Source organism: Pimephales promelas, chromosome 3 (genome assembly GCF_988280905.1).
Source record: "Pimephales promelas chromosome 3, fPimPro1.hap1.1, whole genome shotgun sequence".
Classification (NCBI taxonomy): Eukaryota; Metazoa; Chordata; class Actinopteri; order Cypriniformes; family Leuciscidae; genus Pimephales; species Pimephales promelas.
In genome coordinates this window covers 17,216,021-17,241,503 of record NC_142771.1, presented here as the reverse complement: position 1 = coordinate 17,241,503, position 25,483 = coordinate 17,216,021, and the positions used below count along the sequence as shown (strand labels likewise).

The 25,483-nt window shown below is 38.4% G+C and overlaps 3 protein-coding genes across 4 annotated transcripts in view; 1 reads left to right on the top strand and 2 right to left on the bottom strand.

Moving 5' to 3' along the window:
• The first annotated feature begins 1,942 nt into the window (after positions 1–1,942).
• nr1d1 (nuclear receptor subfamily 1, group d, member 1) lies at positions 1,943–9,093 on the top strand. Its single transcript, XM_039686070.2, has 8 exons — positions 1,943–2,318; positions 5,266–5,580; positions 5,666–5,754; positions 5,851–5,995; positions 6,244–6,959; positions 7,049–7,234; positions 7,329–7,539; positions 8,153–9,093. Exons 1-8 carry the CDS (start codon positions 2,267–2,269, stop codon positions 8,347–8,349), a joined length of 1,911 nt encoding a protein of 636 aa, XP_039542004.2. The 5' UTR covers positions 1,943–2,266; the 3' UTR covers positions 8,350–9,093.
• A 1,958-nt stretch (positions 9,094–11,051) lies between these two features.
• Positions 11,052–18,663, bottom strand: LOC120488982 (uncharacterized). Its single transcript, XM_039685605.2, has 10 exons — positions 18,581–18,663; positions 17,875–17,971; positions 17,228–17,351; positions 16,986–17,143; positions 16,702–16,758; positions 16,418–16,560; positions 16,040–16,205; positions 14,142–14,281; positions 12,031–12,193; positions 11,052–11,497 (listed from the first exon to the last, which is right to left on the bottom strand). Exons 1-10 carry the CDS (start codon positions 18,601–18,603, stop codon positions 11,432–11,434), a joined length of 1,137 nt encoding a protein of 378 aa, XP_039541539.2. The 5' UTR covers positions 18,604–18,663; the 3' UTR covers positions 11,052–11,431.
• Positions 18,664–19,831: 1,168 nt separating this feature from the next.
• The window catches only part of igf2bp1 (insulin-like growth factor 2 mRNA binding protein 1), a 39,449-nt gene continuing 33,797 nt past the window's right edge, over positions 19,832–25,483 (bottom strand). For both annotated transcript variants that reach the window (XM_039685738.2, XM_039685739.2), the window contains exon 15: positions 19,832–25,423. In XM_039685738.2, coding sequence (XP_039541672.2) covers positions 25,277–25,423 — 147 coding nt within the window. In that variant the 3' untranslated portion in view covers positions 19,832–25,276. The remainder of the gene's footprint in view (positions 25,424–25,483) is intronic.

Below are 25,483 nucleotides of genomic sequence, written 5' to 3'. Positions count from 1 at the left end.
CCAATGAATCCTGTTATGTTTTTCCACTCGCCGCATTGTTTGTCACGTGCAGTGTCACGCAGTGTTGTTATACTGTTGAGAATGATTAATCATTCCTGCAATAAGGCGCTCGAGAGATTCACGTGAATGCAACAAGTGGCTCGTGCAGTGCCACAAGCTAAGTGATGTTACGGATGGAAGCGATTCAGCTTATTGCGGCGAGATGGTCTATTTAAGTAGCACGATTTTATTCTAAGACACGTGCCTGCCGGAGCCCCCAAAAGAGGATAATGGCCTTCCAAAAGCTGGTCAGTTTTTCTCCGGGGAGACGCTCTATCTGGGACACAGTGAGAACTGAGTTTGGAGGTGAATCGTTGTTTTTGAAAATAAAATTAAAATAGCCCCAAAAGCCGAAAAAGCGCAGGAAGTGCCAAAATAACTTCTAAACACGACTTTAGACATTTTGATCGATCGTGCATTGTAAACCTGGTGAGCACAAGTTACTAAAGTGAAATATGGACAAACTCAGCAATTGGGTTACATTTTTTAATTAAATTTTTTTAACCCAACGTTTGGGTTTGTCCATATTTGACCCAAAGTTGGGTTAAAACAACCCAGCATTTTTAATAATTAGGCTAAAGAGGGTGTGTGTGTGTGTGTGTGTGTGTGTGTGTGTGTGTGTGTGTGTGTGTGTGTGAGTGAGAGAGAGAGAGAGAGAGAGAGAGAGAGAGAGTATTTTACCTTACAACTCAATGGTTTAAACCATAAATGTCCGTATGTGTCCACATGAATTGGTGGTAGCACATTTAATTAAATCATATGGTTAATTTAATGTTATTCCAGCGTGAAAATTATGAAAATAAACACATTTGGCATGATAATATAGGTCCATTTTCTGATATTTCTATGTGTGCAATGTGTCCAACTAAGAAAAATCCAGTCCCCTGCACATAACCAGATCCTAGGGCCCTCCTCATCTGAGACATTTTTCCACTTTCTTCTTCTGTAATTACAGTGATGTCCCGGATATACTGTTTATTCACTCTAGAGTCTTTGCTAATATGGAATATATAACAATCAAAATACTTTTCAACAATTAACATAGGCTACTTATAACTCACAATAATTGTTTGCATATAGAAACACAGAGGAATTTTCTTATGCCAAATATTAAGATAACAGCATGAGACGTTTGAAAAAGTTAGAAATGTAGTCGAGTAGCAATACTTTGTCAGAGTATTATTTTGGGAAACTTTTACTTTACTTCATTCCAAAGCTGCATTATATCCTCGTTATTTCAAAATGAAGGAATCACCAGCCCTTTTGAGAAGCAAGTGAATGCCTTGGTTCTATTCTGGTTGGTTCACAAATCACACTAAACTATTCATTTGACATGTCTGGAATTGAATGTCTACTAAGTTTAAATAGAAAGTTTACCTATTTGAAGATCAATCCAAATTAAATGTCTGCACTAATATTTCTTAGTGTTGTTGACTAGTGCTGGCTAAATAAATGATAAACATTGTTAATCGATCAGTACTTTTAATACTTATACTCTTACTGGAGTAATAATATCTGCATTTCATCCAACACCGACGTTTTGTCATGAAATATTGCATTGTTTGAGTAGTGGGAGCAAAGATTTTTCCTCTATAGAGACTGAAACATTAAAAAAAAAAAACTTCCAAGAAGTCTATATCCCTTGAACTGAAAACTTCTCCTTTTACAAAAAACACTTTCACGCGTAAAACGCAAGCAGTCACAGTAATACAAACAATTCCTCTTGACATCAGTCGATTTCAAACTCTTTAACTTGAGGCAGCACGTGCGTGGGGAGTTTTAAAATTCGTACAGAAATGTGTTCTGGAGAAAGTGTGTCACTGGGCCACGAGGTTTTCGCTGAGGTCACATGTACACATTTCGAGCCTCGTGCAGCGGCGGTGAAGTGGGTGCGCCTGCGCTCGTCTCATCCAAGGATGCTCCTTAACGAAGCAGTCTAAGCAAAACCGGGCAGACTTGACGGAACAGTTCAGAGCGACACAGATTGGGCGAGTGACAGGACAGGCGCACTGGCTTGTGATACATTTTCATTGAATGATCCACATTTCACTGACGTCTTTGCGCAGCCTTGAACATATTTCACGAGCTTATAGCAGACGCGCACCTATGCGATTTAAGGAGAGCCATTATTGGCAGTTATGACTTTATCGTAAAGAAAAACAGAAGTGAATCTAAAGAGAGTGCATCTCCACTCAGGGTGTTGCATTGGAAATTGTCAAACACTTGCATGACTTTACTGGACCTCAACATGACGACAGCAGTAGACACAAACAACACAGGTAAGAGTCTCTTGATGCTTTAAGAATCAGTCTGGCTCAGCGATTTGTTTAAACTTTCTGCTTAATCATTATCAACTTGCATGTTCATAAATGTGTTGCATTATGACTGTTGGGCAAATGGTCCACAAACTAAATATAGGCTATAGCCTAATTATTGCTTGTTGCGGTGAAACGTCACAGCTAGCCTATATATAGGGATAGGGTATAATTTTTCCTAATGCCGGATTTGACAGTTAATCGACGTATCAGGGCTTGCCGAATTATCGTTTTTATATTGTATTCTTCTGAAACAAATAATCACGAAGATGGTTAATGACATAACAAATATTTCGAATGTGTAGATAGTTCATTATTTCTTGATAAAAGTGCCTTCATGTGTGAAACGAGTGTTAACAGTAGGTATGCGTAATTTTTAACGTGAGAAAAGTTCGCGATATAGATAGAATGAATATGACGCAGGCAAGGACATCACGAGTTAAGACAGTGTGTTCTCGTGAAATTAGGGGAACTAGGTCATAACTGAAAAGTCAGGTGTACGGACATCCCTGTGATGCAGGCGAGCGTCGAATATCCTCTCTCGATTCACATGGACCGCCGAGCATAGCCATGTGCTTTTTGTTTTCATTCTTCTCTCTCCGCCTACTATTGGTAAGCTTTGGCGCTCATTACATAATTCCGCCTTGCGATGCGTGTCTGTCCTCCCAGCGCGAACCCGTGTGTGACGCTGCAGTGTGAGCCATGTGCGCGCTGCGATTGGCCCGAAGAGTGAGACGCGGGGGTGGGCATCACGTTAACAACGTGTTCACTTCAAAACGGACATGAAATTGATCCAGTTTAACGTAACAGTTTTTTCCTCTTTCCTCTGACATGATTACGTCACAAAATATCCCCTATTTCCATTAATTAACATAGTGTTTAAACATATTATTAGATTTATCTTGGAATATGAACAATAATATGGCTAATTTTGTTTATGATACAACAAAGAAGAAATTGTTTTATATGCTCCATGACTATGATGTTTCATCTCTAGTCCAGATTAATTGAATACATAGTTCGAAAACTGCCATTTCTAAACGCTCGATAGTGATTGGTCAGTCGTTCATTCTGAAATCAAATATCCATTGATAATGACTGTTGCCCATAGCAACACTGTTTATACCTTATCGTACATCTGTGCTTGCGTTATTTTTCTCGTATCACTCCCCAGTAAAACAGTAAAAAAAAAAATTCTGATACCACAAATAGCAACCATTTATTAAAAAAAAAATTAATCACTGTGTTGGTAAGTGGGGGAAATTCAGGTGCGAATCGTACTCGCCCTTTACCTGGCGTAAATTCACTGCTGTGCCCAGTTTTGAGCTTAAGAGACAAATATAATGAATTAGTCTTAATGTAGAGCAAAAAGCTTGCTCATTGCATGTTTAAAAAAGCGGCGCGGGTGTGTGTTTTGAGGGGCGTGCCTAATGAACGGAGTCTCGTTGAAGGGCTGTCCTTGTGTGGCGCACGTGGAGGGGAGGCGTGCTCCCCCAATGATCCGCCTGAACAGCTCACACGCGCCCCTGTTGTGCTTACACAAGTATTTCCTTTGACAGAACGTTTAGGAAAGTCTTAAGTGTTTAGATTAAAAAACATTAGGAGCCAGAGGAAGCACGTTTTTGAACATAAGCAGGGTGAAGATCTAAAACCACTGCTGCCTTGTAACTATAACAGAAACATCCACAACGAACTCAAAGTCTAAACCAGTCTAGTGGATCTAATTTAATTTAATTTGTGACACTAGCGTTTCCATGTTGCTGCTCCACCTGACACAGTGACTTCTTGACCTTTTGTGCTAGTGCACATTATGTAACTTCTAATTGGTTTGGCATGTAAAATGTTGTAAAGATTAAACATGAAAAACACTTTGATATCCACTGCTTAACACTGAAATAAGAGCACTCTGCAGAGTGCTTAACTCTTGCATTGTCAAAACAAGATCTTGACCAAAAATTGATGCACCACTTTCTGGAAATAAATTTTTATCTAAAATTGACAATGCAAGAGTCTAGCACTCTGTAAAGCCTCCTCCGGCACATCTCAAAGACTTTCACTGAAATAGGTCTGGAGTCAGAGGTGCCAATGCATGTGTGAAAATGATCCCAACCAATCTTGACATTGTCATCATGGAATATGACCATGATGTGTCTTCCTACATCAAGCACAGTGATTTGGTGTGCAGGAGGAAACAGTAAAACATGAGCAATGGATACTGAGTTTAACTTCAGGAGACCAAAGGTTAGGATAGGCAGCAGGAAAGTATTGGACTCTAGGGAATAGTATACATGCTAGAGTCAATGCCTGTTGTTGTAAACTCTAACACACTGCACAGTTCCTTAAGAGCAAAGTTGACTAATCTTATCTGATTTGAGCTGATGATGCAAACTAATAAACAGGATGCAAGTCAAACAAAAACAGAGTTGTAAATGTTATTTATCAATGCACATGTCTGGGCATGTGCTACCAACACATGCAGAGTTGTCCATTTGATACACAGAAATGTCATGAGTCAAATGTGGCTGGCTCACATAGTTTATCGCTGCCAGTGAAACTATAAACCACAAAAAAAGGCCCTCTGAGACACAAGCTCAGGAAAAAAGGGAGTGGTCGCTGGAATTTTTTAATGTCCCCACCCAGTTTACAATAACAATTCCTAGAAAGTATTCCTATTTTCCACCAGGACAGATTCTCTCAACTTCCTTAGCACCATCTGTTTCAGTGAAACCACATGTAATCCATGAGAGAGGTATTTATGGGAACATTTTTATGAGGATGTACCCACAAGACTGTTTTAGGGAGGAGGAAAAAACAAAATACCTGACAACATTTTCAACTCCCTCTCGGTGGGCCTCTCTCACTTTTTGTTTGGGAGCAATCTAGTAAGTGTACTTTTCTTTTTCATTTCTAGGTGGGGTGATATCATACATCGGATCGTGCGGAGGCTCTCCCAACCGCACCAGCCCCGTGTCCATGTACAGTGAGAATTCCAACAGCAGCCTGCAGTCCTTTACGCAACCCTGCTTTGGCTCTTCATTCCCACCCTCCCCTAATGGATCCCATGATTCCTCACGGATGTACACCAGCAGCAGCAGCAGCAGCAGCAGCTCGAGTTCTGGATCAGGAGAGGAGGGAAGCTCATCATGCTCTGGTGGATCCCCAAGAGGCCGTGATGATGTTGGAAGTGCACGCAATTCACCCAACAAATCAGTTGCCACTCTTACTAGTAAGTGATAAAAACCATGCTTTACCTGATCAATGGACAGTATGGTATCCAGGAGAACGACTAGAACATCTGACTTTCCTTCCAGAGCTGAATGGAATGGTTTTGCTGTGCAAAGTGTGTGGCGATGTGGCTTCTGGTTTTCACTATGGGGTCCATGCCTGTGAGGGCTGCAAGGTAAGAAAATAGCGTCTGTTTACATATAAGAAAAAAGAATTTTTAATTAGAGCTTTCGTTTAAACAAAAAACTAACATTATCTGCATGTTGCACAGGGATTCTTTCGACGCAGCATCCAGCAGAACATCCAGTACAAAAAGTGCCTGAAGAATGAAACTTGTACCATTATGAGGATCAACCGGAACCGGTGCCAGCAGTGCCGTTTCAAAAAGTGTCTGTCCGTGGGAATGTCCCGAGATGGTGAGTATCAAGACAACCAAGCTTGGAGAAACACAGAGAAACATAAAAGTTTAGGGATGCACTGATATTAATTCTGACTGACTGTGGAAATGAGCATTTCCAATTTCAGCAAATATGGATAAAATAAAAAAAATCTAAAATACCACCCAATATCAGATATAGTACCAATACTTCCTACATCCCTGGAAAGGGTTCTAAGTAGAACATACATCAATATGACATTTTCTGTACTTTTTTTTAACCCCCAGCTGTTCGTTTTGGTCGCATCCCAAAACGCGAGAAGCAGCGTATGCTAGCCGAGATGCAGAACGCCATGAACAACATGGTGAACAACCAGCTTCAGACTGAATTCCAGCTGGCGAGCATCACATCAAACACCCCCTGCTCTTCTTCGTCCCCAGCCGCCACTTCCTCATCTCCTTGCCCAGGCCTTACAGTGGGGCCGCAACCCCAGCCCCCCGCAGTGGCCGTAGAACCAACCTCATTCCCCCCGGGCCCAACATCCCCAACGGTGCAACCGGCTCAGAGCTCCCCACCTCTTGCCTCTTCTCCACCACTGTGCTCCAGCCCAGGTGTAGACAAAACCATCGCCGCCATTACCCGGGCACACCGCGAGACCTTCGTCTACGCTCATGATAAGTTAGGTTCAGCGCTGCTGCCTCACAACGGCGAGCTGGACAACCGAAGCAACAACCGCTGCATGGCTGGATACCATCCCAATGGCCACAACACCATCTACCACCATGATAATAATGTTGCTCATCATTGCAACAACTTCGAGGTGCCATCAGAAAACGGCCTCCATTTTCAAGCCTCCCAAGCACCTGGACAACATCAGCAGCACAATAACAACGGCCAGCGATCTCCAAATAGTAACCTCTACGGCGTAAGCCACAGTCAAGACTTAAACAGCAGCTCACAGGGTCAGAACTGTCCGTGGAAAAAACGCAAGGAGATTCTGCTGGTAAGACCTTTGGTATTCTAACGATATGCTCCGAGTACCAAGTAAAGAAGTCTTGGACTTTTGATTTTGAACGGATTTCTTTTTTCCAGGCTTGTCCAATGAACATGCATCCTTCCTCGGACCCTAACAAAACACCCCAAGAAATTTGGGAGGAGTTCTCTCTCAGCTTCACCCCAGCTGTGCGAGAGGTGGTGGAGTTCGCCAAACACATCCCAGGGTTTAGCTCTCTATCCCAAAACGACCAGGTCACTTTGTTGAAGGCCGGAACATTTGAGGTAAGTCAATCAGACTTTTGTCAAATATAAAAAAAGGCCACAATGCCAAATTAGGTTTTACTAAGTATGCTTTATTTTTGAATCTCTCCTTCAGGTCCTCATGGTACGCTTCTCCTCGCTGTTCAACGTAAAAGAGAAGACTGTTACGTTCATCTCAGGCGCCACCTACAGATTGGAGGCTCTGAAAGGCATGGGCATGGGTGATTTGCTGGGAACCATGTTTGACTTCAGTGAGAAACTCAACTCATTAGAGCTCTCAGCAGAAGAACTGGGACTCTTCACTGCAGTGGTGCTGGTTTCTGCAGGTAGGTTGCATATTAGTAGTATTAAAAGGATTATTCACTCAATGATAAATCTGTCATCATTTACCCAACCTTACAGTGTTTCAAGCAAATTAGACTTCACTTAATCTTACAATGAAAAATTAGGATATTTTTAATGAAACCTTGAGAGATTTCTGTGTCTCTACTGGATGTCCAGGTAGAAGAGCCAAAAAGGTCATGAAGGTGTTATAAAACAAATCCATAGGAATCAAGCAAATCCAATGAATCAAGATATATGATCACTTTATTTGATGAATTATCTTTATTAAGTTTTGGTTAAACTTGCAATGCATGACTTGCTTTCTTCTGCGCAAAAAAAAAAAATATATATATATATTTTGAAATATTGTTTATACAATTGAAGTCAATGGTGCCCAAAACAACATCGGACCCCATTGTCCTTCACTGTGTGAACAAACACCGAGGCGTTTTTAAAAATATCTTCCACAGAAGAAATGCATAAACAATGACAATTTAAATTTGAGTGAACCATCCCTTTAATGGCTTGACACTACATACAGTATATCATATAGAAAGTACATTAGTTTGATCCACTAATTATTTTGGTCTCTCATTGTTTGTTTCTTTTGAACAGACCGTTCTGGGACTGAAAATGTGAATTCAGTGGAGATGCTTCAGGAAAGTCTAATCCGGGCTCTCCGAACCCTCGTCAACAACAACACCCCTTGCGACTCCTCCCGATTCACTAAGCTGCTGCTCAAACTTCCTGACCTGCGCACGTTGAATAACATGCACTCGGAGAAACTGCTCTCTTTCCGCATTGACGTCTGAGGTTGCAAACCACTGCCATGAGTAAAAGTGGGTCGCCGCTGCTTGACTGCAAGGCAAAAAAAGGGTACAAACATTAGAACCCGTTCCAAGAGAACAAACCAGAAAACAAACCAATGCATTTGGCACTTAAAAGCACTTGATGACACATTTGAAGGGATACTTTGGTGTCTAAAGGTCGGTCAGTAGCCTTTATGGCTAACTAACTATATTTAGGGCAGTTAAAGGGGTCTTTGAGCCACATGTCATTGCTTACTCGAAATGGGTGGTAATAATGAAGCAGAAAAAAAACACTCACATTCAGACTGCATCTGCATAGGGAACAAGTGCAAAATGTTTCTTGCAAGGCTTCACAGCCAGGCCAGAAGGATCTCCAGGCCACTTCCAGAGAGGAGACAACAGCAGCAGATCAGAGCGTCTCCTCATATCCAGGCCTGGGTTCCCGCTACACCCACACTCAGAGATTGAATCATTTTAGCAATGATGCAAATGACAAGCTATACGTGGTATGAACCTTCATGCATATTCACATCCCTGTGACACTAAAAATATTTGTAAATATGATATACATACTTTAAATGTTTTCAAATGTATAATATATATATTTTTTTGTAAAGTTCACATGCTCAACGCAGATGATATATAAATATGAGCACAGACATAGAAGTAGAGTATATGCATATTATAGAACTTCCGACATGTATTTCAGTTGTCTTTTACTTCATAAAGCCATTTTATGAAACAAGAGTGCTGCGTGTTGTCTTTTTTTTCCATGACGAAAAACCGAATGTGTCGAATAAATCTTGGTTTACCTGTGTACTGAACATGTTTATTGTAAAAGAATAAAAATTGTATAAAAACAAATGAAATGATATATCAATTATATATACAGAATGTATATATAATATTAAGTATTATATATAGTGTACTACTATACATACTAATAAGTTGCTTTTCAGTGTCAAGAGATCATTTCTGTCCTCTAGTGAGAGCTGATGTGTGAACAAATATAGAATACAGGAAATTATGCCAATTCTTTAATTTCCATAAGTGCTGCAATTAAATAGGACAGTAGTGTTATCTGACAATAGGTAATTCAATTAGTACAATATGCTGTTCAAAAGTTTGGGGTTAGTATGGATTTTTAAAATAAATTAATACATGTATTCAGCAAAGACATATTCAATTAATCAAAAGGGACAGTAAAGACATTTATAATTTTACAACAGATTTTTCATTTCACATAAATGCTGTTCTTTTGAACTTCTCATTCAAAGAATCATAGTGTCAAAAAAAATTTAAATAATAATAATAATTAATAATAATTAACAATAATTATATATATATACTGTATATAAAGCAGCACAACTACTACTGTTTTCAACATTAATTATAATAATATTTGTATATATATATATATATATATATATATATACTGTATATAAAGCAGCACAACTACTACTGTTTTCAACATTATAATAATATTTGTTTGAACACCAAATTATTTCTGAAGGATCATGTGAGACTGAAGGCTGGACTAGTGATGCTCAATTCAGATTTGACATGACAGGAATAAATTAAATTAGATTTTTTTTTTTACATGGTACAATATTTCACAATATTAATATCTTTACTGTATTTAATTAAATACATTCCTCCATAGTGAGCAAATGAGACTTGCATTCAAACAGCAATTAAAGAACGGAATAACATTGGAAATTTACAAAAATGAATGGGACATTTAATACTGCAACCCTAACAGACAATGAAATCTAAATAGCTAAAGCATCTAAAAGTTCTTGCAAATGGTTATTATACTATTAAAATATTTAATTATAGTAAGTCAACACAAGTAGAAAATGATTAAAAAAAAGTGGGAAAAAATATAATACCTACCTCATTTATAGTAAATATAAATAAACATAGTACATTAAGTTTAACAGTATATACTATTTTTTAACATATGAACGAATGTGGAATAATGAGGGGAAAATATGTTTCACCTTGCTAGGGCAAGCAAACACCACTGACAAGATCTTTGTCATTATTTGCCAAGACCCGTCTTAGTTTTCCCTGTTAGACATGGAGTCTGATCCACAAAGACAATTGTCAAAGCACAGCGCAGAGTCCAGGCCCTATCTCATTACAGACAGCAGAATGAGCTGTCCACACACACATGGACCCAGAACTGGGTCATTGTGCCCTCATAATCAGTTTCACAGCTCCCTATTGGCCAAATCCAGAACAAACCTCACATCTTATTTGGCCAATAAGAGCAGCTCCTGTTGTGTAGCACCAGAGGGCGGATAACTGGAACAGAATGTGGAGTCATGCTCTAAGTGCCAAGTAGAGTATATCAGAATAACCATGTGAAGAAAAAAAAAATAAGACTGAATTTGATCTCTTTTCTTAACAAGCTCGGGGGTGGCCAGAGGCCAACGTGATTTACATGTATGAGTCGGAAATGTACGACTCATACGACTCATGTAATTTAAAAATGAAAAAAAAAAAAAAAGATTCATACAACTGTGTAGTAAAGAACTAAAAAAAGGGAGGATTAAATGTCCAGGCAGCAAAAGACCAAGCTTTAAGAAGTCTAACTTGTTACCTAACCTGTTATGTCAGACAACAGCATATGGAATGTGCATGTGGTGCTTACATAGCGCTGCCCTCTAGTGTTAAAAACAAGAGTAGATGCGCAAAAGTCAAACGAGATGCCATTTAATACATTTTAGATCAATTTTATTTACACAAACATGTGACCTCCTGTAATTACTGACAGAATAACGCAGAGCTCATATCTACATGAAAACATGTAATGAGTCTCAAATTTAAATACTCAATCCTTTTATACGGGTGAAGAGCAATTTTATGCAAACTAATTATAAAGACAGTCTGGGTTGGTTAGGTAAAGACTGAAAGCACTTTATAACTCACAATACGTACAAAAACACAATGCAGATATTCATGTATATATCAACAATGCAACTAGAACTGCACAATGCAGAGTAGACTCTGACTCAAGACATACGTGATGGAGATCTTCCTTTCTGAGTTAGGGCAGAAGTACATTTTGACGTTCACATCAGATGTTCGGATTGGAGGAGAGAAACTCAAGCCACTCTGTCAGGACAGGATGTTGCTCTGAGGGCTGAAAGAGTCATTTATTAATGAACAAACTGAACTCAGAAATTAATTAGGAAAAAACATGTTACAACGATCTGAGCTGGAAACATCTTGACCTCTTATAATATAATGAAATGACTTCAATGCATCTCTTCTATGATGAGCAAATTATATATTAAAGTCTATTTTGATATTGTTAAGGGGCGCATGAAGTAAAAAATGTCAGGATGATACAATTGTTCACAATAAAACTATAATAAAATAATACCTTCAAAAGAATTCTACACGGTTAAGTTAAGGAAATTAATATAACCAACATTAATTTGATTGGTGAAATAATTTTAAACTTTGTGAAATAATCTTTTTTTATGTTTTTACATAGCATGGCTAGGTCAGGTTGTAAAATATGTGCCATCTATCTATCTATCTTATACTAGATGGTGGTCATTAAATTTAATGAAATAAATAAAATAAAATTTAAACATGGCACAATATTTATAAAGTGGACATACAACATGGATCAGCGAATTGAAACCAAACCTTTTCACTCTTCCTTACCTGTAGATTGGTGATATCAAACAGATTGCCGTCTTTTCTCACAGACAGGAGAGTGGCTCGACCATGTGATGGGTAACCCTCCTCAACCCTCAGGTGACATACGGTGGTCGCAGTCTTGAGAAAGATCAGAAGCTTTTCAGCAGGACACCAATCAATCGCAAACCTGATGAAACAAACGAAAATTATTCTTCATGCAAGACAAGTATCCCCTTTCATTGCAGAAAAGTAGTAATGCTGAGTTCGGGTGTTGTGTAAGGGTGGTTTCACTAGAGGCGTTCAGGATGCAGGATTGCCAAACGACTAAAGAAACGTTATCAGAAAGATGGTAGAAACATTAACATTTCTTGTCTATTGCCACCCACCGCTACTTATACCAACGAAGGAAATAAGTGCATTTATAACAGCAAAAAATGTGTGAGAGCATTGCTATAGTTTGACGATATTGTATTGTAATAGAAAGCACATTCATGTTAATACCAAATTTAAAGCTATTTAAAACATTTGAAAGTAAAAGGGTTTAATGGTTATGGTTACACTTAAAATACATGTATGAGATGATAAAATCTTGCCTTTAATCATACCCAGCATGTCATCATATGAGGGGACAAGGGCTTAACCCTCTTTTCCCTTTAAACTACTCTATTATTTATTGCGATATATTTATGTATAATATGGAAATGTTTTTTTTTTATTTATCTATACGTCTAATATTGTGGTATTTTAGTACACAGTCATGTATAGGATTACAATTTTAAGAATCTGTATAAGATCTGCTGATCTTATGTCCTTACACAACATAACATGAAAAACTAACGTAGAGTAAATTGAATTTAGCATTTAAGGTTATGATGATGATGATATCAGCTGTTAAGCATGAGATTCCTGCCAGTCCTAATCTCTCTATTGTAAGTTAAATGAATCAGATTACTGAGACTCAGTCTTTATTTGGCTCTGGGGAACCCCTGGCTCAGTTGTTGAATAGTTAGGCTGATTATCAATGTATTTGAATGAGACTTATGCTGATGAGATGAGATCAGGACTGGGGGAACCTAGCTGACTCCTGCCTTTCATTTACATGCCACCACTGTGTAATCCCACCCCCCTTGAAATGTATATAAACTACAATGTATACTGCTATAATTAGACTTGATGACTGCAGCTACTGACAGCTCGTGTTTTTAATGATACAAACAAGTCTCATGGTCTTCGCTTCTGAGTTTCGAACATGCCAATAAAGCTCATTTGAATTGATTTGATTTTCATCCTTACAGTTCATAACTTAAATTAGAACATTCTGCAGCAGCTAGTGCCAACCGAATATATTCCATAATTGAATGTTTTTAGAAGTGACAAAAAAATCTGAAGGCTGTCCATCATTTTTCCAGATTACACTGAGGGAGATCTGTTGTAACATGTAACTGTAATTCATATTTTAACCGAAATGGGCTTTATGTGCAGCTGCACTACTTCCTGAAATTCAGCCAGCTCCTTGTTTCCTGTCTGCCATTATTGGACAAATTAATTAACACCTGAATTAATCAAGTTTGCCCAATAATGGCAGACAGGAAACAAGGTGCTGGCTGAAGTTCAGGAAGGAATGCAGCTGTGCATAAAGCCAATTGTATTTTGTAATATTGCAGAGTTCATTTCAACTCATTCAGGCACAAAATCTTGTGTTTTAAGGCCCGTTCACACCAAGAACGATAAATATAAAGACAACTATATTAACGTCCACACCAACGGACGGCATTGTTCTGTTTATTCTAAGCGCGTGCTTGTCTGTCACTTTAAATGCACAGGCTCTTTACAGCAGGATGTATTCTGATTGGCTGTCAATGTTTTTCTATTTATCATTCATCAGCTGGATAAAATCACGGGTAATAATAGATTGACAGAATTTTTATGACCCTGTCCATCAAATAGTGTCTGCTTATCAGTATTAGGACACTTATTTTGAGCAAAACATGCTGAATGAAGACAAGACTATGCAGCCGTCACACATTTTACAGGTTACAGTAAGATTTGAGGATGAGTTGTATGATGCCTTTGGGTTTTTGACCTTCTTCTTTATCAGCATTTGATATGATTGATTATACTTTAAGAAAATGTACCTGGAGTGAAGAGCCTGAATCTCAGACAGCATCTCTCCTTGACTTATGTACCGCTCCATCACCTCCACAAGAGCGGCACTCACTTGCCTAATCGGGCCGTTCACCGCCTCCTCTACCAGGCCAGCCGTTCCCTGAAACACCTGCAGACAGGAAAGATGTACATTCAAATAATGTCATGAAGCACAACGAAAACCAGGTAAAACTTAAAGGACAACTCCGGCGCAAAATGAACCTTTAGTCTAATTACACATTGTTACCTAGTCAACCGTTATCTGAGATTTGTTTTCATGATTGCCGAATGTAAATAGTTTTATCTCTAAAAACAGTTTAGCCTATAACGCTAGTATAATGCTAGTATATAGGGCATAGAGTAATGACAAATAAAAATCGCTTGTTATTACCACTAAAAAGGCTCAAAATAGCCCCACAGTAACACGACAGCATAAAAAGAGTCCCTACATTCAAACCGAAGCATTGAGAACTTTGCCAGTGTCCATACAGTTTAATAAGCAGATGTTTAAATTTCGCGAATTCAGGAAGAAGCCATCTTGGAAAAATAGTCTCTACCAGTCGATCTACGAACGCCGATCCAAGTGCGCTGGTGAGATGTGAATAAGGTGATAAGGTGAGCGCGAATAGTAGGCTACGTGTACATATTGAAGACAAGTAAACGGTTTGTGTTTGTGTTTCTTCTGGAAACAACGGATCATATGAGATTCTGCACAGTTCAGCGCACTTGGATCGGCGTTCGTAGATCGACTGGTAGAGACTATTTTTCAAAGATGGCTTCTTCCTGTATTCGCGAAATTTACTGTGTGTATAAAATATCTTCTTATTAAACTGTGTGGACACTGACAAAGTTCTCAACGCTTCGGTTTGAATGTAGGGACCCTTGTTATGCTGTCGTTTTGGTGTGGGGCTATTTTGAGCCTTGTTAGTGGTAATAACAAGCGATTTTTATTTGTCATTACTCTAGTCTATGCCCTATATACTAGCATTGAACTAGCGTTATAGGCTAAACTGTTTTTAGAGATAAAACTATTTACATTCGGCAATCATGAAAACAAATCTCAGATAACGGTTGACTAGGTAGCAATGTGTAATTAGACCAAAGGTTCATTTTGCGCCGGAGTTGTCCTTTAAAGGGACACTCTACTATTTTGGAAAAAGCCTAATTTTACAACTCCCCCAGAGTTAAACAGTTGGGTTTTACCGTTTTCGAATCCATTCCATAGTAGGAAAGTCAATAGGACCAGATGCTATCTGGTTACTGATATTCTTCTAAATATCAGAAAATCGGCTGAATGGATTCGAAAACCGTAAAACCCAACTGTTTTAACTCTGGGGGAGTTGTAAAATGAGTCTATTTCCAAAAAAAGTGGAGTAGCCCTTTAAAAGAAATGTAGTTCTAGAGGAGTATTAGCTCTAAGTACTGACAAAATCAAAGATTTAGTTATATAATTTGACCACCACCATATGACCACTACCATTTAAAAGATTTTCAATAGTTATTTCAAACAGTAACAATAAATGTTAATCTTGAAAAATGTTAAAATCTTCAAAAACTTTTTTTATAATGACATAAATAGAAGCTCATTACGTCACAACGTAAATACATTGTCGTTTCAACATATTTTTTTTATGTATATACATACATATAGTATGCACATACATATATAGTATACACATATCTAAACACACACACACACACATATATATATATATATATATATATATATATATATATACACACACACAACAAAAATACAAAAAAGTATCTTCTGCACTACATATAAGTGCATGAACAAAGTATGTTTTATGATAAATCCTCATCCCTTACTTCACATTTCAGCACTCTCAGCATCACTTATAGAAATATATGATGTGAGAGACAGTACCTGAAGATGGAACTCGTCACTGGCTGTCATGGTGACAGAAACACGTAGCGGTTCAAGAGATTTTTCAGCAGCACGAGGCAAGAGCTCAAGGCACAGCTCAGAGGGAGTGACTGAGAGCAGCCTATACTGCATATTTCTGTGAGTCGCTGTGACCAAGGTTTGCAGCCTGAAAAAGGGGAGTTTATTATTAGCGTGGCAGTGTAATCAGTCACAACAATCTAACAATCAAAATAGACACACTTTGTAACATTATTATTATTTTTGTCCTTTTTGATCAATTTGATGCATCCTTTCTGAATAATAGTTTCATTAATTATTAATTTCTGTAACAAAAGAAACTGACCCCAACCTTTTCAACGGTAGTGTATAAAAACTCACCTGTCCCTTAATAGAGTCCAATCACTAATTTGAGCCTGCTGTCTTTCAAATTCATTCTTGAGCTTAGACAGATGAACATCACACACATTCAAGGCCTTCTGGGCTGCCTGGAGGGAATCTTCCAACTGAAAGCTGATTTGTTTCTGTGTGTGAGAATACGGAATGAGAATTTAAACAATTTGATTCAACCAGTCTGTCCCAAAGCTTCATTTTGGTGAAGAAAAGATGAAATTATTGGAGCGAACTAGTGAAATCAAGAAGTATAAAGTAAATGGATGTCTTACCTCAGCTCTCTGATTTTGTTTAGCTGTGATTCTCTCCTTCTCTTTGCACTCGTCCTTCTGAACGAGAACGAGATTTAATGTACAATACAACCACATGAAAATGTAAGTATGAAGCTTCATGTATAGCTGCATAAAACTACATCATAAAAGTGGTCTCTCATTCTATCATAGTTAGAGTTTTTTAAGGGCAACAAAAATCAGCCAAACTGGCTTTTCATCAGATTAATCTAAATTAGTTTGATCAATCAGATTCATTTATTGATAAAAGAAAGAAGTCTGATTACCTTTATCTGTAGAGTGGACAGTAGAGTCTCCAGTTTCTGCCGTTTACCCTGAAGCTCTTCCATGCGGACCTGGAAAGCACTGATCAGCCTTTCCACCTCCTGAACTCTCTCCTGATATTCTGCTTTTAAAGCCTTCCATGCAGAACGAGCTTCATTACCTGTGCACCCAAATCAACGCATAATTTCACTGCTTTGTTTAGCAATAAGCAGTCATGTACAAATGTTCATGATGTGTGTGTTACCTGGGTTTTGGGAACATGGCTCATTCAGCAGCTGATCCACTGACTCCAGACCTGCCAGCAGCTGGACCATGTCATAGACCACACACAGCTGCCTGAATATATGCTTCTGTTTCCGCCTGCAGTCCTACGCGCACAAACAAATGCCTTAAAGTCGGCACGAAACGCAAGTTGTTATAGTCTTTTCTTCCTTGTGATGTATATGCGAGTGATAAGGCAAGAAAACAAGAAACATTAGAGTGATACTTGATTTTGTCCATCTGGAATTGATTGGATGGTTGTAGTTAATAGCTGTGATGTCATGTGAGTGACAGGTTGCCCCGCCCTCACATCAAGAAAAACATCATCAGAGAAAAGACATGTCATTGCAAAAGGAAGGGAATTAAGTTGTTTTGATTAAAGGTTAAAGTTGAAATGAACAAAACAGTGATGTGCATGAGCAAATCATTTAGAATAAATACTGCAATATTCCATAAAAAAAAAGAAAAATAATTGTCTATACTGATTTCATGGTGACTTAGTTTAAAACTTCAATGTTTTATTACATGAATTAAAGGAAATCCTATATAATTTTTTTCATAGCAGTGTTTTTTTTAAAGGGACATCATCATCATAAACTGCAGTTATCTATAACAAAACTCAAAATTTACCATCAGATAAGGAGCCATAATTTCTCCCTCTCCTGTTTCCTGTAGTTCGGTGGTGTTGCATGATTTCAAGAAGGAAGGGTCAGTCCTTTCCAGAAGTCTGAAAGGAGAGACTATTATTTATTTTATTCATTAGACTATTATTCATATACTGTCTTTAAAAACTACCATGGGAAAAAAGGCTTTGATATGCATGAATTAGCAGATCCCAAAGGAAACTTTACTTAAAAAAAGGAAACCAATCCCTGTAACTTACATACAATTATCAATTAACTAAAGTGATGCATTAGGGTTGTCACTCTCGTGCACATATATTTTCTTACATAAAGAAGGGCATTATTTAATTCATCAATGACCTTGTGAAAGTTGCTCAGGTGTTTTTTCAGTGACGTAGCAAAAAATGTACGCTGTCACAAACATGAGTTATAACGTTACAGAATTATGAGAACGGGTGGTTTGGATGCAAACCCAAACCCATTACTAACTTAATGGCTATCGTTTCTCTGTAACAAAAATACCTAAACTAACATTACAATTACAACGGTGACTTTGTAAAGAAATACATTTTCAGGCCTTGTACTTTCAACCACACACATAAAATCATTTTCAAGTGAACCATTGATTCCTATTAGCATAAATAAAAAAGTATAAAACACCGTAAAATTAGTTCTTATAAACGTCTTTTTCCAGTTTGTAAGATAATACTCACGCTTCGCCTCTCACCGTCGCCATTTGTGTTTTGAAACTTACCCGCCTAACGCTGATTGGCTAGAACTGTTAGGCTTCGTCACAAACGTCAACCAATCATTGTCCATGAATGAAACACGCTGTAAAAAATAAGACTTGAATCTACCATATATGGTTATATCTATGGAATGTACAGCCAAAAAACAATACATTAGTGTTTTTTACAATATAGCCTTTTCATAGCATGAAATAAATATGTGTACATTATATTTAGTCTATTTGTTTTAATAATCAAAACAAAAACGTTTCTGGGTTGTGTTACGTCTTTTACATTGATTTAGTCTATTTAAATAAATACTTAAATAAATACAATTTTAATGCGTATAGTAATGTGTAGAATATATCAAAAGTGTTGTCATTCAGTAGCTAAAGAAAGTTAAGCAGTTCCATTTCAGTCGCTCATCATTACGATTTTTAGCTGAATAAAACTCGAAAATTAACAAGTTAAAATGTAGAGATGCTGGACAATCTATTCTATTCCACGATTAAACCGCGGGAGAGCTATCTTACTGGATTAAGGCTCATGTCTTAATTGCAAAACTTCAAAAAGGTAGTCAGATTATTAGTATTATTTTAATGAAGATTATTAGCCTGTATAAGTTTTCTATCGTCAACGCATGTCTTGTTTTTCCGATTAGGAGACCACAGCTGTCAGACTGGAACCCGTTAGCCTAGCTACATGCTTTTCAGCAACATTTATGCAATAAAACAATTCTTCAAAAAACGTTATGAAAATGCAATAAATGTAACAAATGTTATTATTTTCAAAATATCACAATTTCCCCTGATTTCTAAAAATCCTTATGAGAACACCTCAGTATAAATCTGTGCTGTCTCTTATGTTAGGATACCAGAATTCTTTCAAATTTATCCATAATATCTTTTTAAAACTAAAATACAACATCATAGAGAGAATTTGTGCAATTGGACCAACAACAGATTTACAACAAATCCATGATTAAATAGCCTAATTTACATTGATTCTATAATTTCTGGGAAAAAAATTAGCTGCGTTTATGTCAATTTTATACCTCAACCTTCGCATTAACATTAGGTGTTAAACTGTAATTTAAATCTTTTATGGACAAAACTGACTCTACAGTCTATTCAGCTGTATAACCTACTTTATATCAAACAATATGTTTGTAAAATATGACAGACAAAGCTAGATGTGCCCAAGTGAACACAAACACAGTCCAGACACAAGAGGACACCAGTTTACTCATCTTTTATTGTCACATTCATATCTATGCTCTGTATTCTTTACAAGGAGTTCAAACAATAGTGGATGAGAATCAAAGAACATCAGGCAGGCAGAGGCTGAAAGTCCCGATAATGTCTGTGGCACCTGCTGTGAGAAGGGTGAAGGGATAGTCTGATAAAGGTAGTCTCCTTCCTCTCTCATCCCCCTAAAATGTGCCCTATTTATTTCAACCAACCTTCACTCTCCTGTTGCATTATTACAGGTGAAATGAAACAATAAAAATGAAAACAATTTCAACATCATGCTGCTCTGTGTGGCCTGAAAAGATACTATGTTGCGGTTCACAGAGAAAAAGAGAGGAAATTCTATTGCAAACATAAGAGATACAATCCTATGTCATTTCTTAAAAAGCCATCAGAAACATAAATCAAATAGAAAGATGAATTTGTAAGTTAAAAAAAAGTCAGTTTAATAATAATGGGGGGGAAAAGAGACTGGATAGTGAAATTGACATTTTTATGTTATTTCCCCTCCCACATATCTATTCCATTTCCAAATTCATCCAGAACAATTTCAAAAACAACTGAAGAAAAACCATCTTTGGAAGTAAAAGACTCCTATCAGTATATGGAGATGTTGCTACCCATTTGTTTAAGTCATTTATTATTGATTCATTAAGCCTAACATTTTCTAAATTTACTTTTTGTGTCTTTTTTTTTTAACTTTTATGTCATGTCCTATGTGTTTGTCTTTATTCTAAGAGGTAGATCAACCAAAAAAAAAGAAAAAAAGAAAAGAAATTAAAAACACGTGGTTACAGACCTTTTGATTCAGGCTGTGAAATCATAAAACGATTAGGACAGAAAGTTAGTAGAAGCTCCGGGCAGAATTGCCATTTTATTGCTGATTTAAATCTAGTTTCAGCAACAACAAAACAAGAAAAAAAAACTGAAGCTGCTTTAAAGATCAGCGAGAAAAGGGCTTTTAAACAGTAAGGATCGTTCTTGGGGTCAAGGCTGCATGGCGTGGAGGTAGTGGTGGTGCCGTCGAGGTGGGAAAGGACACAGAGAAGATAGCGCAACAGGCACAAGTGTGGGTTTCGTCTACACCGAAATCCTCAGTCACTCTACGAACGCTGGTCGAGTTACATCTGTGCCATGATGTGGGGAGAATTCTAATTGAGCTTAATTGTGCACTAACCGAATTTCACAGGTTCCTCCTCCTCCCGAGCAAACCATCACACCACACATCCGTTTCCCGTCCTGCCACCCCGCCCAACTCGAAGCTCTAGGCTATGACTAGCAGGCTATTCTAGCCAAACGTCTACAGAAATGAAAAGCTCGAAATAAATTAAAACTCAAAAGTAAAATGTAACATGCACTTTCGCTCTCGTCTGCTTGATAAAAACAATCTTATGGCTAAGTCTTGAGGTAGCGTTCCTAGTTATGTGAGGTTTGAGTCGTCATCTGTAGCACCCAAATGTTTTCCATAAGGAGAGGCCAGAAACTAACACGGTGAGATACAACAGTGGCATGCAACGTCGATATGATAATCACACCCAACTATAAGCTGCGCTTCAACCTGTGGTCTACATGTAAATCTATGCACTGCAATGCAACTTTTCCCAGTGGACACTTAACAGTCCGTGTGACAAACTCCTTTGACTCGTCACAGAATTGCATAAGTTAACAACATACTATCTTTTTTCCCCAAGCTCAAGTATGCTAGCGAAACTGTTCTACTGCTTGTTCAAGCCCTCCCCACCACCAAAACAACAACAACAACAACAACAACAACGTGTGGAGGACCTGGAAATAAAAAGGATAGGAGAAAACGTTTCCAAGTGCCAAACAGGAAGTCGACTCGCGGTCCTCAGGGAACCGTGTATCTCATATATAGCACTGCATCCATTCCTGACTGCTTACAGACTTAATTAGTTCTGGAGTAGTACAACAACAAAACACAAAGAGAACCCCAGTTTGGCACAGGTATAACATGAAGAATGAATCATTTGTTAGTATTTCAAATGAGCTAGTAGCAATGTAAGAGCTGCATAAAGAACTCTGGATTATAGCTAGGTTTCTCCCCGATCAAACTACATGAATGGAGACAATTTGAGAAAATGAACGAGTAAAAATAATATCGCAAAGAAATTCAACATCAAACGACTGAACTGAATCGAGAAAACAGTCACAAACGAGGCCAGCGTGAGAGAGGGCGTTCTATTCCAGAACTAATGTCTCTTGAATCGGATACAACTAACGCAAAAAAAACGAGCGGATGAAGGTAGCGAGTGGTGAGTGGGGGTTGAAAAAGAAGGGGACATCTAAATCAAAATGTCCACTGAATCTGTCCAGGGCATCTCCATATCATCGCTTATACCTTTCACCCAAAAAGTAATAATAATTAAAAAAAAAAAGACAAATGCAATTACAATAACATATCAACTATTTCGTTGTTGTTGTTTTTTTAAACTATGTTAGTTCTTGGAGATCTGCGGTTATGTTAATAATCCTCGCTCACATATATATGTATATTTATTTATTTATTTTATTTTTTTTGTCTTTTATTGATGAAACAGTTCACAACCAGATGTCATGTCCAAATAAAGCTTGCTGTCTAAAAGAAAAACAAAAAGGTCAAAACAAAAAGGCTGCTGCAGTCTGAACAGAGCAGAAGTGTGTGAGTGTGTCTTGGTGTCTGACAGAAATCTATGGGCTGGAACAGGACAGACGCTTCTTTCCTGCCTGAAGAGCAGTATGTATTGACAAGTCATTGACAAGTTCAATCCTCAAGCAGAAATCAGAAGACTAGTGTGAAAAAGGGAAGCTTTTGTAAAACAAAAAACTAAATTAAAAGACCTTGATCTGTTAAAGCACGTGAACATGCTGGCAAACCCTTCGCAGATGTCTGAATGGAACCTGAAAGAACGCGGTCTGGCAGTGTCCATCCATCTTTAACGGCTAAAAGTCTTTCCTTCCTTTATCCAATTAGTATTTTATTCTAAAAAAATACAAACAATTATCCCGCCCCCACCGATTGTTCCGTCGAACAAATTATTTACAGGTTTAAATTTGAGAGATGTGAATGCTTTTATTTTGTTGATTTGTTTCTTTCAATATTTTTTGCCTCCCGTTTTTCAAAAGGTACCTTTTGTTCTCAGTCAGTTTTTAAAAAATGAGTACGACCGAGGTCATAGAGTTTTTCTATGTGTCTGCCTTTTTAAAACACCCAAACCACTTCCCCAACAAAAAAAAAGATTTAACACTCAAACTCAATTAGTAAACGCACTCACGCACACTTGCACAGGGACAATGGCGAAGGACAAGACTCCATCCAAAAGAAAAAAAGAAAAGATGTTAAATCGTTCACATTCAGTGTCTTCGGGCAGATGATGGTCGACATGCTTTCGTTTTTTTAGCATGCCGAGTAAGTCAAGCCCTTTCAAGTAAGCCAACCAATGATGTCAAAAGTCCTTTAGTGCAGAATGAACAAGATCACACCACAGGTGCAAAAATAAAATGGCACAAGTTAGAAAAAAGGCCATTTTGTTTTCTACAGTCAGCTTGTACAACAAACATACACATTAGCGTCAATTTGATTCCTGTGGTTTGGCAACGTTCATTATGCACCAGTAAGAGATGGTAAGATCCGTCCTAAGTCCCATTGGCCAGTGATTTCAAGTGTGACTCTTCAAGGACCCCCAGGCTGGCCTTGCGAGACTCACAAAACAATTCATCATTTTTCCTAGGAGTCCTTCTGAGCTCAGGTGAGGGAAAAAAAACCTCAATTACACTCTCCCAAACACGCATACCAAAAAAGAAAAATAATGGGAAAAAATTCAAAATATTTCTTCCTTAAAAAAATAAAATATTCAAGACTATCAGCTTTTATATAAAACACCAGCAAGCAAAAAAAGGGGGGAAATAAAAAAGAAAAAGAAAATAACAACAAAATTAGGAATACTGAGGTAACAATACCCTGAGGTAGTTTTTTTGTTTTTTTCTTAATTCATTTTGTCTAATCTGTTCTAGGTTCAGTGAGAAAAGCCAGGACCCTGGCAACCTCATCGGCAAATGTCGAACAAAGTGGGCGAGAGAGAGAGAGAGCACAGAAACTTTGCTGTCCCCTGCTCTTGACCTTTGACCTAAAGGCAGGTTTGTGGAGGCTGTACCTTGTCAATCAAACCTGGCATTCAGGACGACTGTCCTCAGTTGATTCGGCATATTTTTACAGCACATTTATTCTCAGGAAAAACAGAACACCACGTCTGAAGGCCAGGTTTACAGATGACAAATGCTTTTTTTTGAAAAAGCGGATACGTAATCACACATTCCTAAAAGCGAAACACGCTTTTAAAAAAGATGCTCAAAGTCTCCTTTTCTGAAATTACGGTACGCTCCATTTCTCCGTCTGCCTGCTCCAATGCAATGAGGGGCCAGGTTAACTCACATATCATATATATATAATATATATAAAATATGCCGTTTGGGTGTGGGCGGCGCTGCAGCGATCATCGCTGGCGTGGTTTAGGGCGGGATTGTTGGGCATCCGCACATCAAAGCTGAGCCACTGCAATACAACTGCAGGGGTCACCTTTAGCCCACACGCTTACTGAACTCTCGCCGCACGTACCGCCGGTCAAACGGCACGCGGCCTGAAAGGGAAGCCTCCGAAAAATGCCGCAACCCTCTCAAACCAGGTGCGCGATTGCAGACGGTTAAACGTGCAGCATCTCAACTCAAAGTCATGAAGATTATATTTACAACCTCTCTTTTTTTTTTTCATCTCGTCACCCCCACAGTTTAGCGTGGGGGACTTCAAGAGCAGTGTTAACAACTTTGGCCCCTCCCCTCATCTCTGATAGGTAGGGAGAAGTCACCTGATTGGTGACCACACCCACTAATAAATTGGACTGATTCTCTGCTCTCTTTCTCTCTCCCATCTCTACCTCACTGCATTTCATTAATAATACCTCTGAATAAACATTTCTATACATATATCTCTATCTTTAAAAAAAACAGTTAAAATTTTGAAGTGACTGCTGATGGCGGAGGGTCCTAAGTAGCTGAACTTTTGCGGGACCTTCATTATGCCTTATTCCTAATAAGCGGCTAAGTATAAAAGCTCTCACTAGAGGGCGCTCCGCTCTGACGGACCTCCTCGCCATCCTCAGTCACTCCACCTGGCCTGGCATCTGGTCTCTGTTTTCTAGTTATCTCTCTTCTTTAGAAAAATCACTCTTTTTTCTAGTTCATTTTCACTAAACTTGTGTCCTCTTTCTCTCTCAGGCATGTGTTTTTTTTTTTTTTGTCTTTTGTCCTCTTTTTAATTTCCTCTCAGTTTGCTGCTCATTTCTCCCTGTCTACCGCTGGGTCTGTGTCACTCTCTCTCTCTCTCTCAGTCAGTCCGCTCGTTTGTCTGTCCGTCTGACTGGGTAGCGGCCCCGGCCTCTCACTTCCTCCTGGGTTCTTGTGCCAGTCCCTGCGGGGACCCCGGCTCAGTCATGACCTGCGGATGGGGCCCCTGCTGGCCTCCCATACCTCCTTTTTGCTGCTGCTTGACTTGTGTCAAAATGTCCCTGATCTTCCTCTGCGCCAACTAGAGGGGAAACAACAACAACAAAAAACAGCATTTTAGCACTGTCTGCCAAGTTTCTGT

Excerpts from the sequence above, each read along its gene's own strand:
- nr1d1 (XM_039686070.2), top strand. The coding sequence starts at position 2,267 with ATGACTTTACTGGACCTCAACATGACGACAGCAGTAGACACAAACAAC. Across the intron at positions 7,235-7,328 it reads TGAAGGCCGGAACATTTGAG|GTCCTCATGGTACGCTTCTC; the intron begins GTAAGTCAATCA and ends TCTCTCCTTCAG. Across the intron at positions 7,540-8,152 it reads AGTGGTGCTGGTTTCTGCAG|ACCGTTCTGGGACTGAAAAT; the intron begins GTAGGTTGCATA and ends TCTTTTGAACAG.
- LOC120488982 (XM_039685605.2), bottom strand. The coding sequence starts at position 18,603 with ATGGCGACGGTGAGAGGCGAAGC. Across the intron at positions 14,282-16,039 it reads GTGACGAGTTCCATCTTCAG|GTGTTTCAGGGAACGGCTGG; the intron begins GTACTGTCTCTC and ends TCCTGTCTGCAG. Across the intron at positions 11,498-12,030 it reads TTGATATCACCAATCTACAG|CCCTCAGAGCAACATCCTGT; the intron begins GTAAGGAAGAGT and ends TGACTCTTTCAG.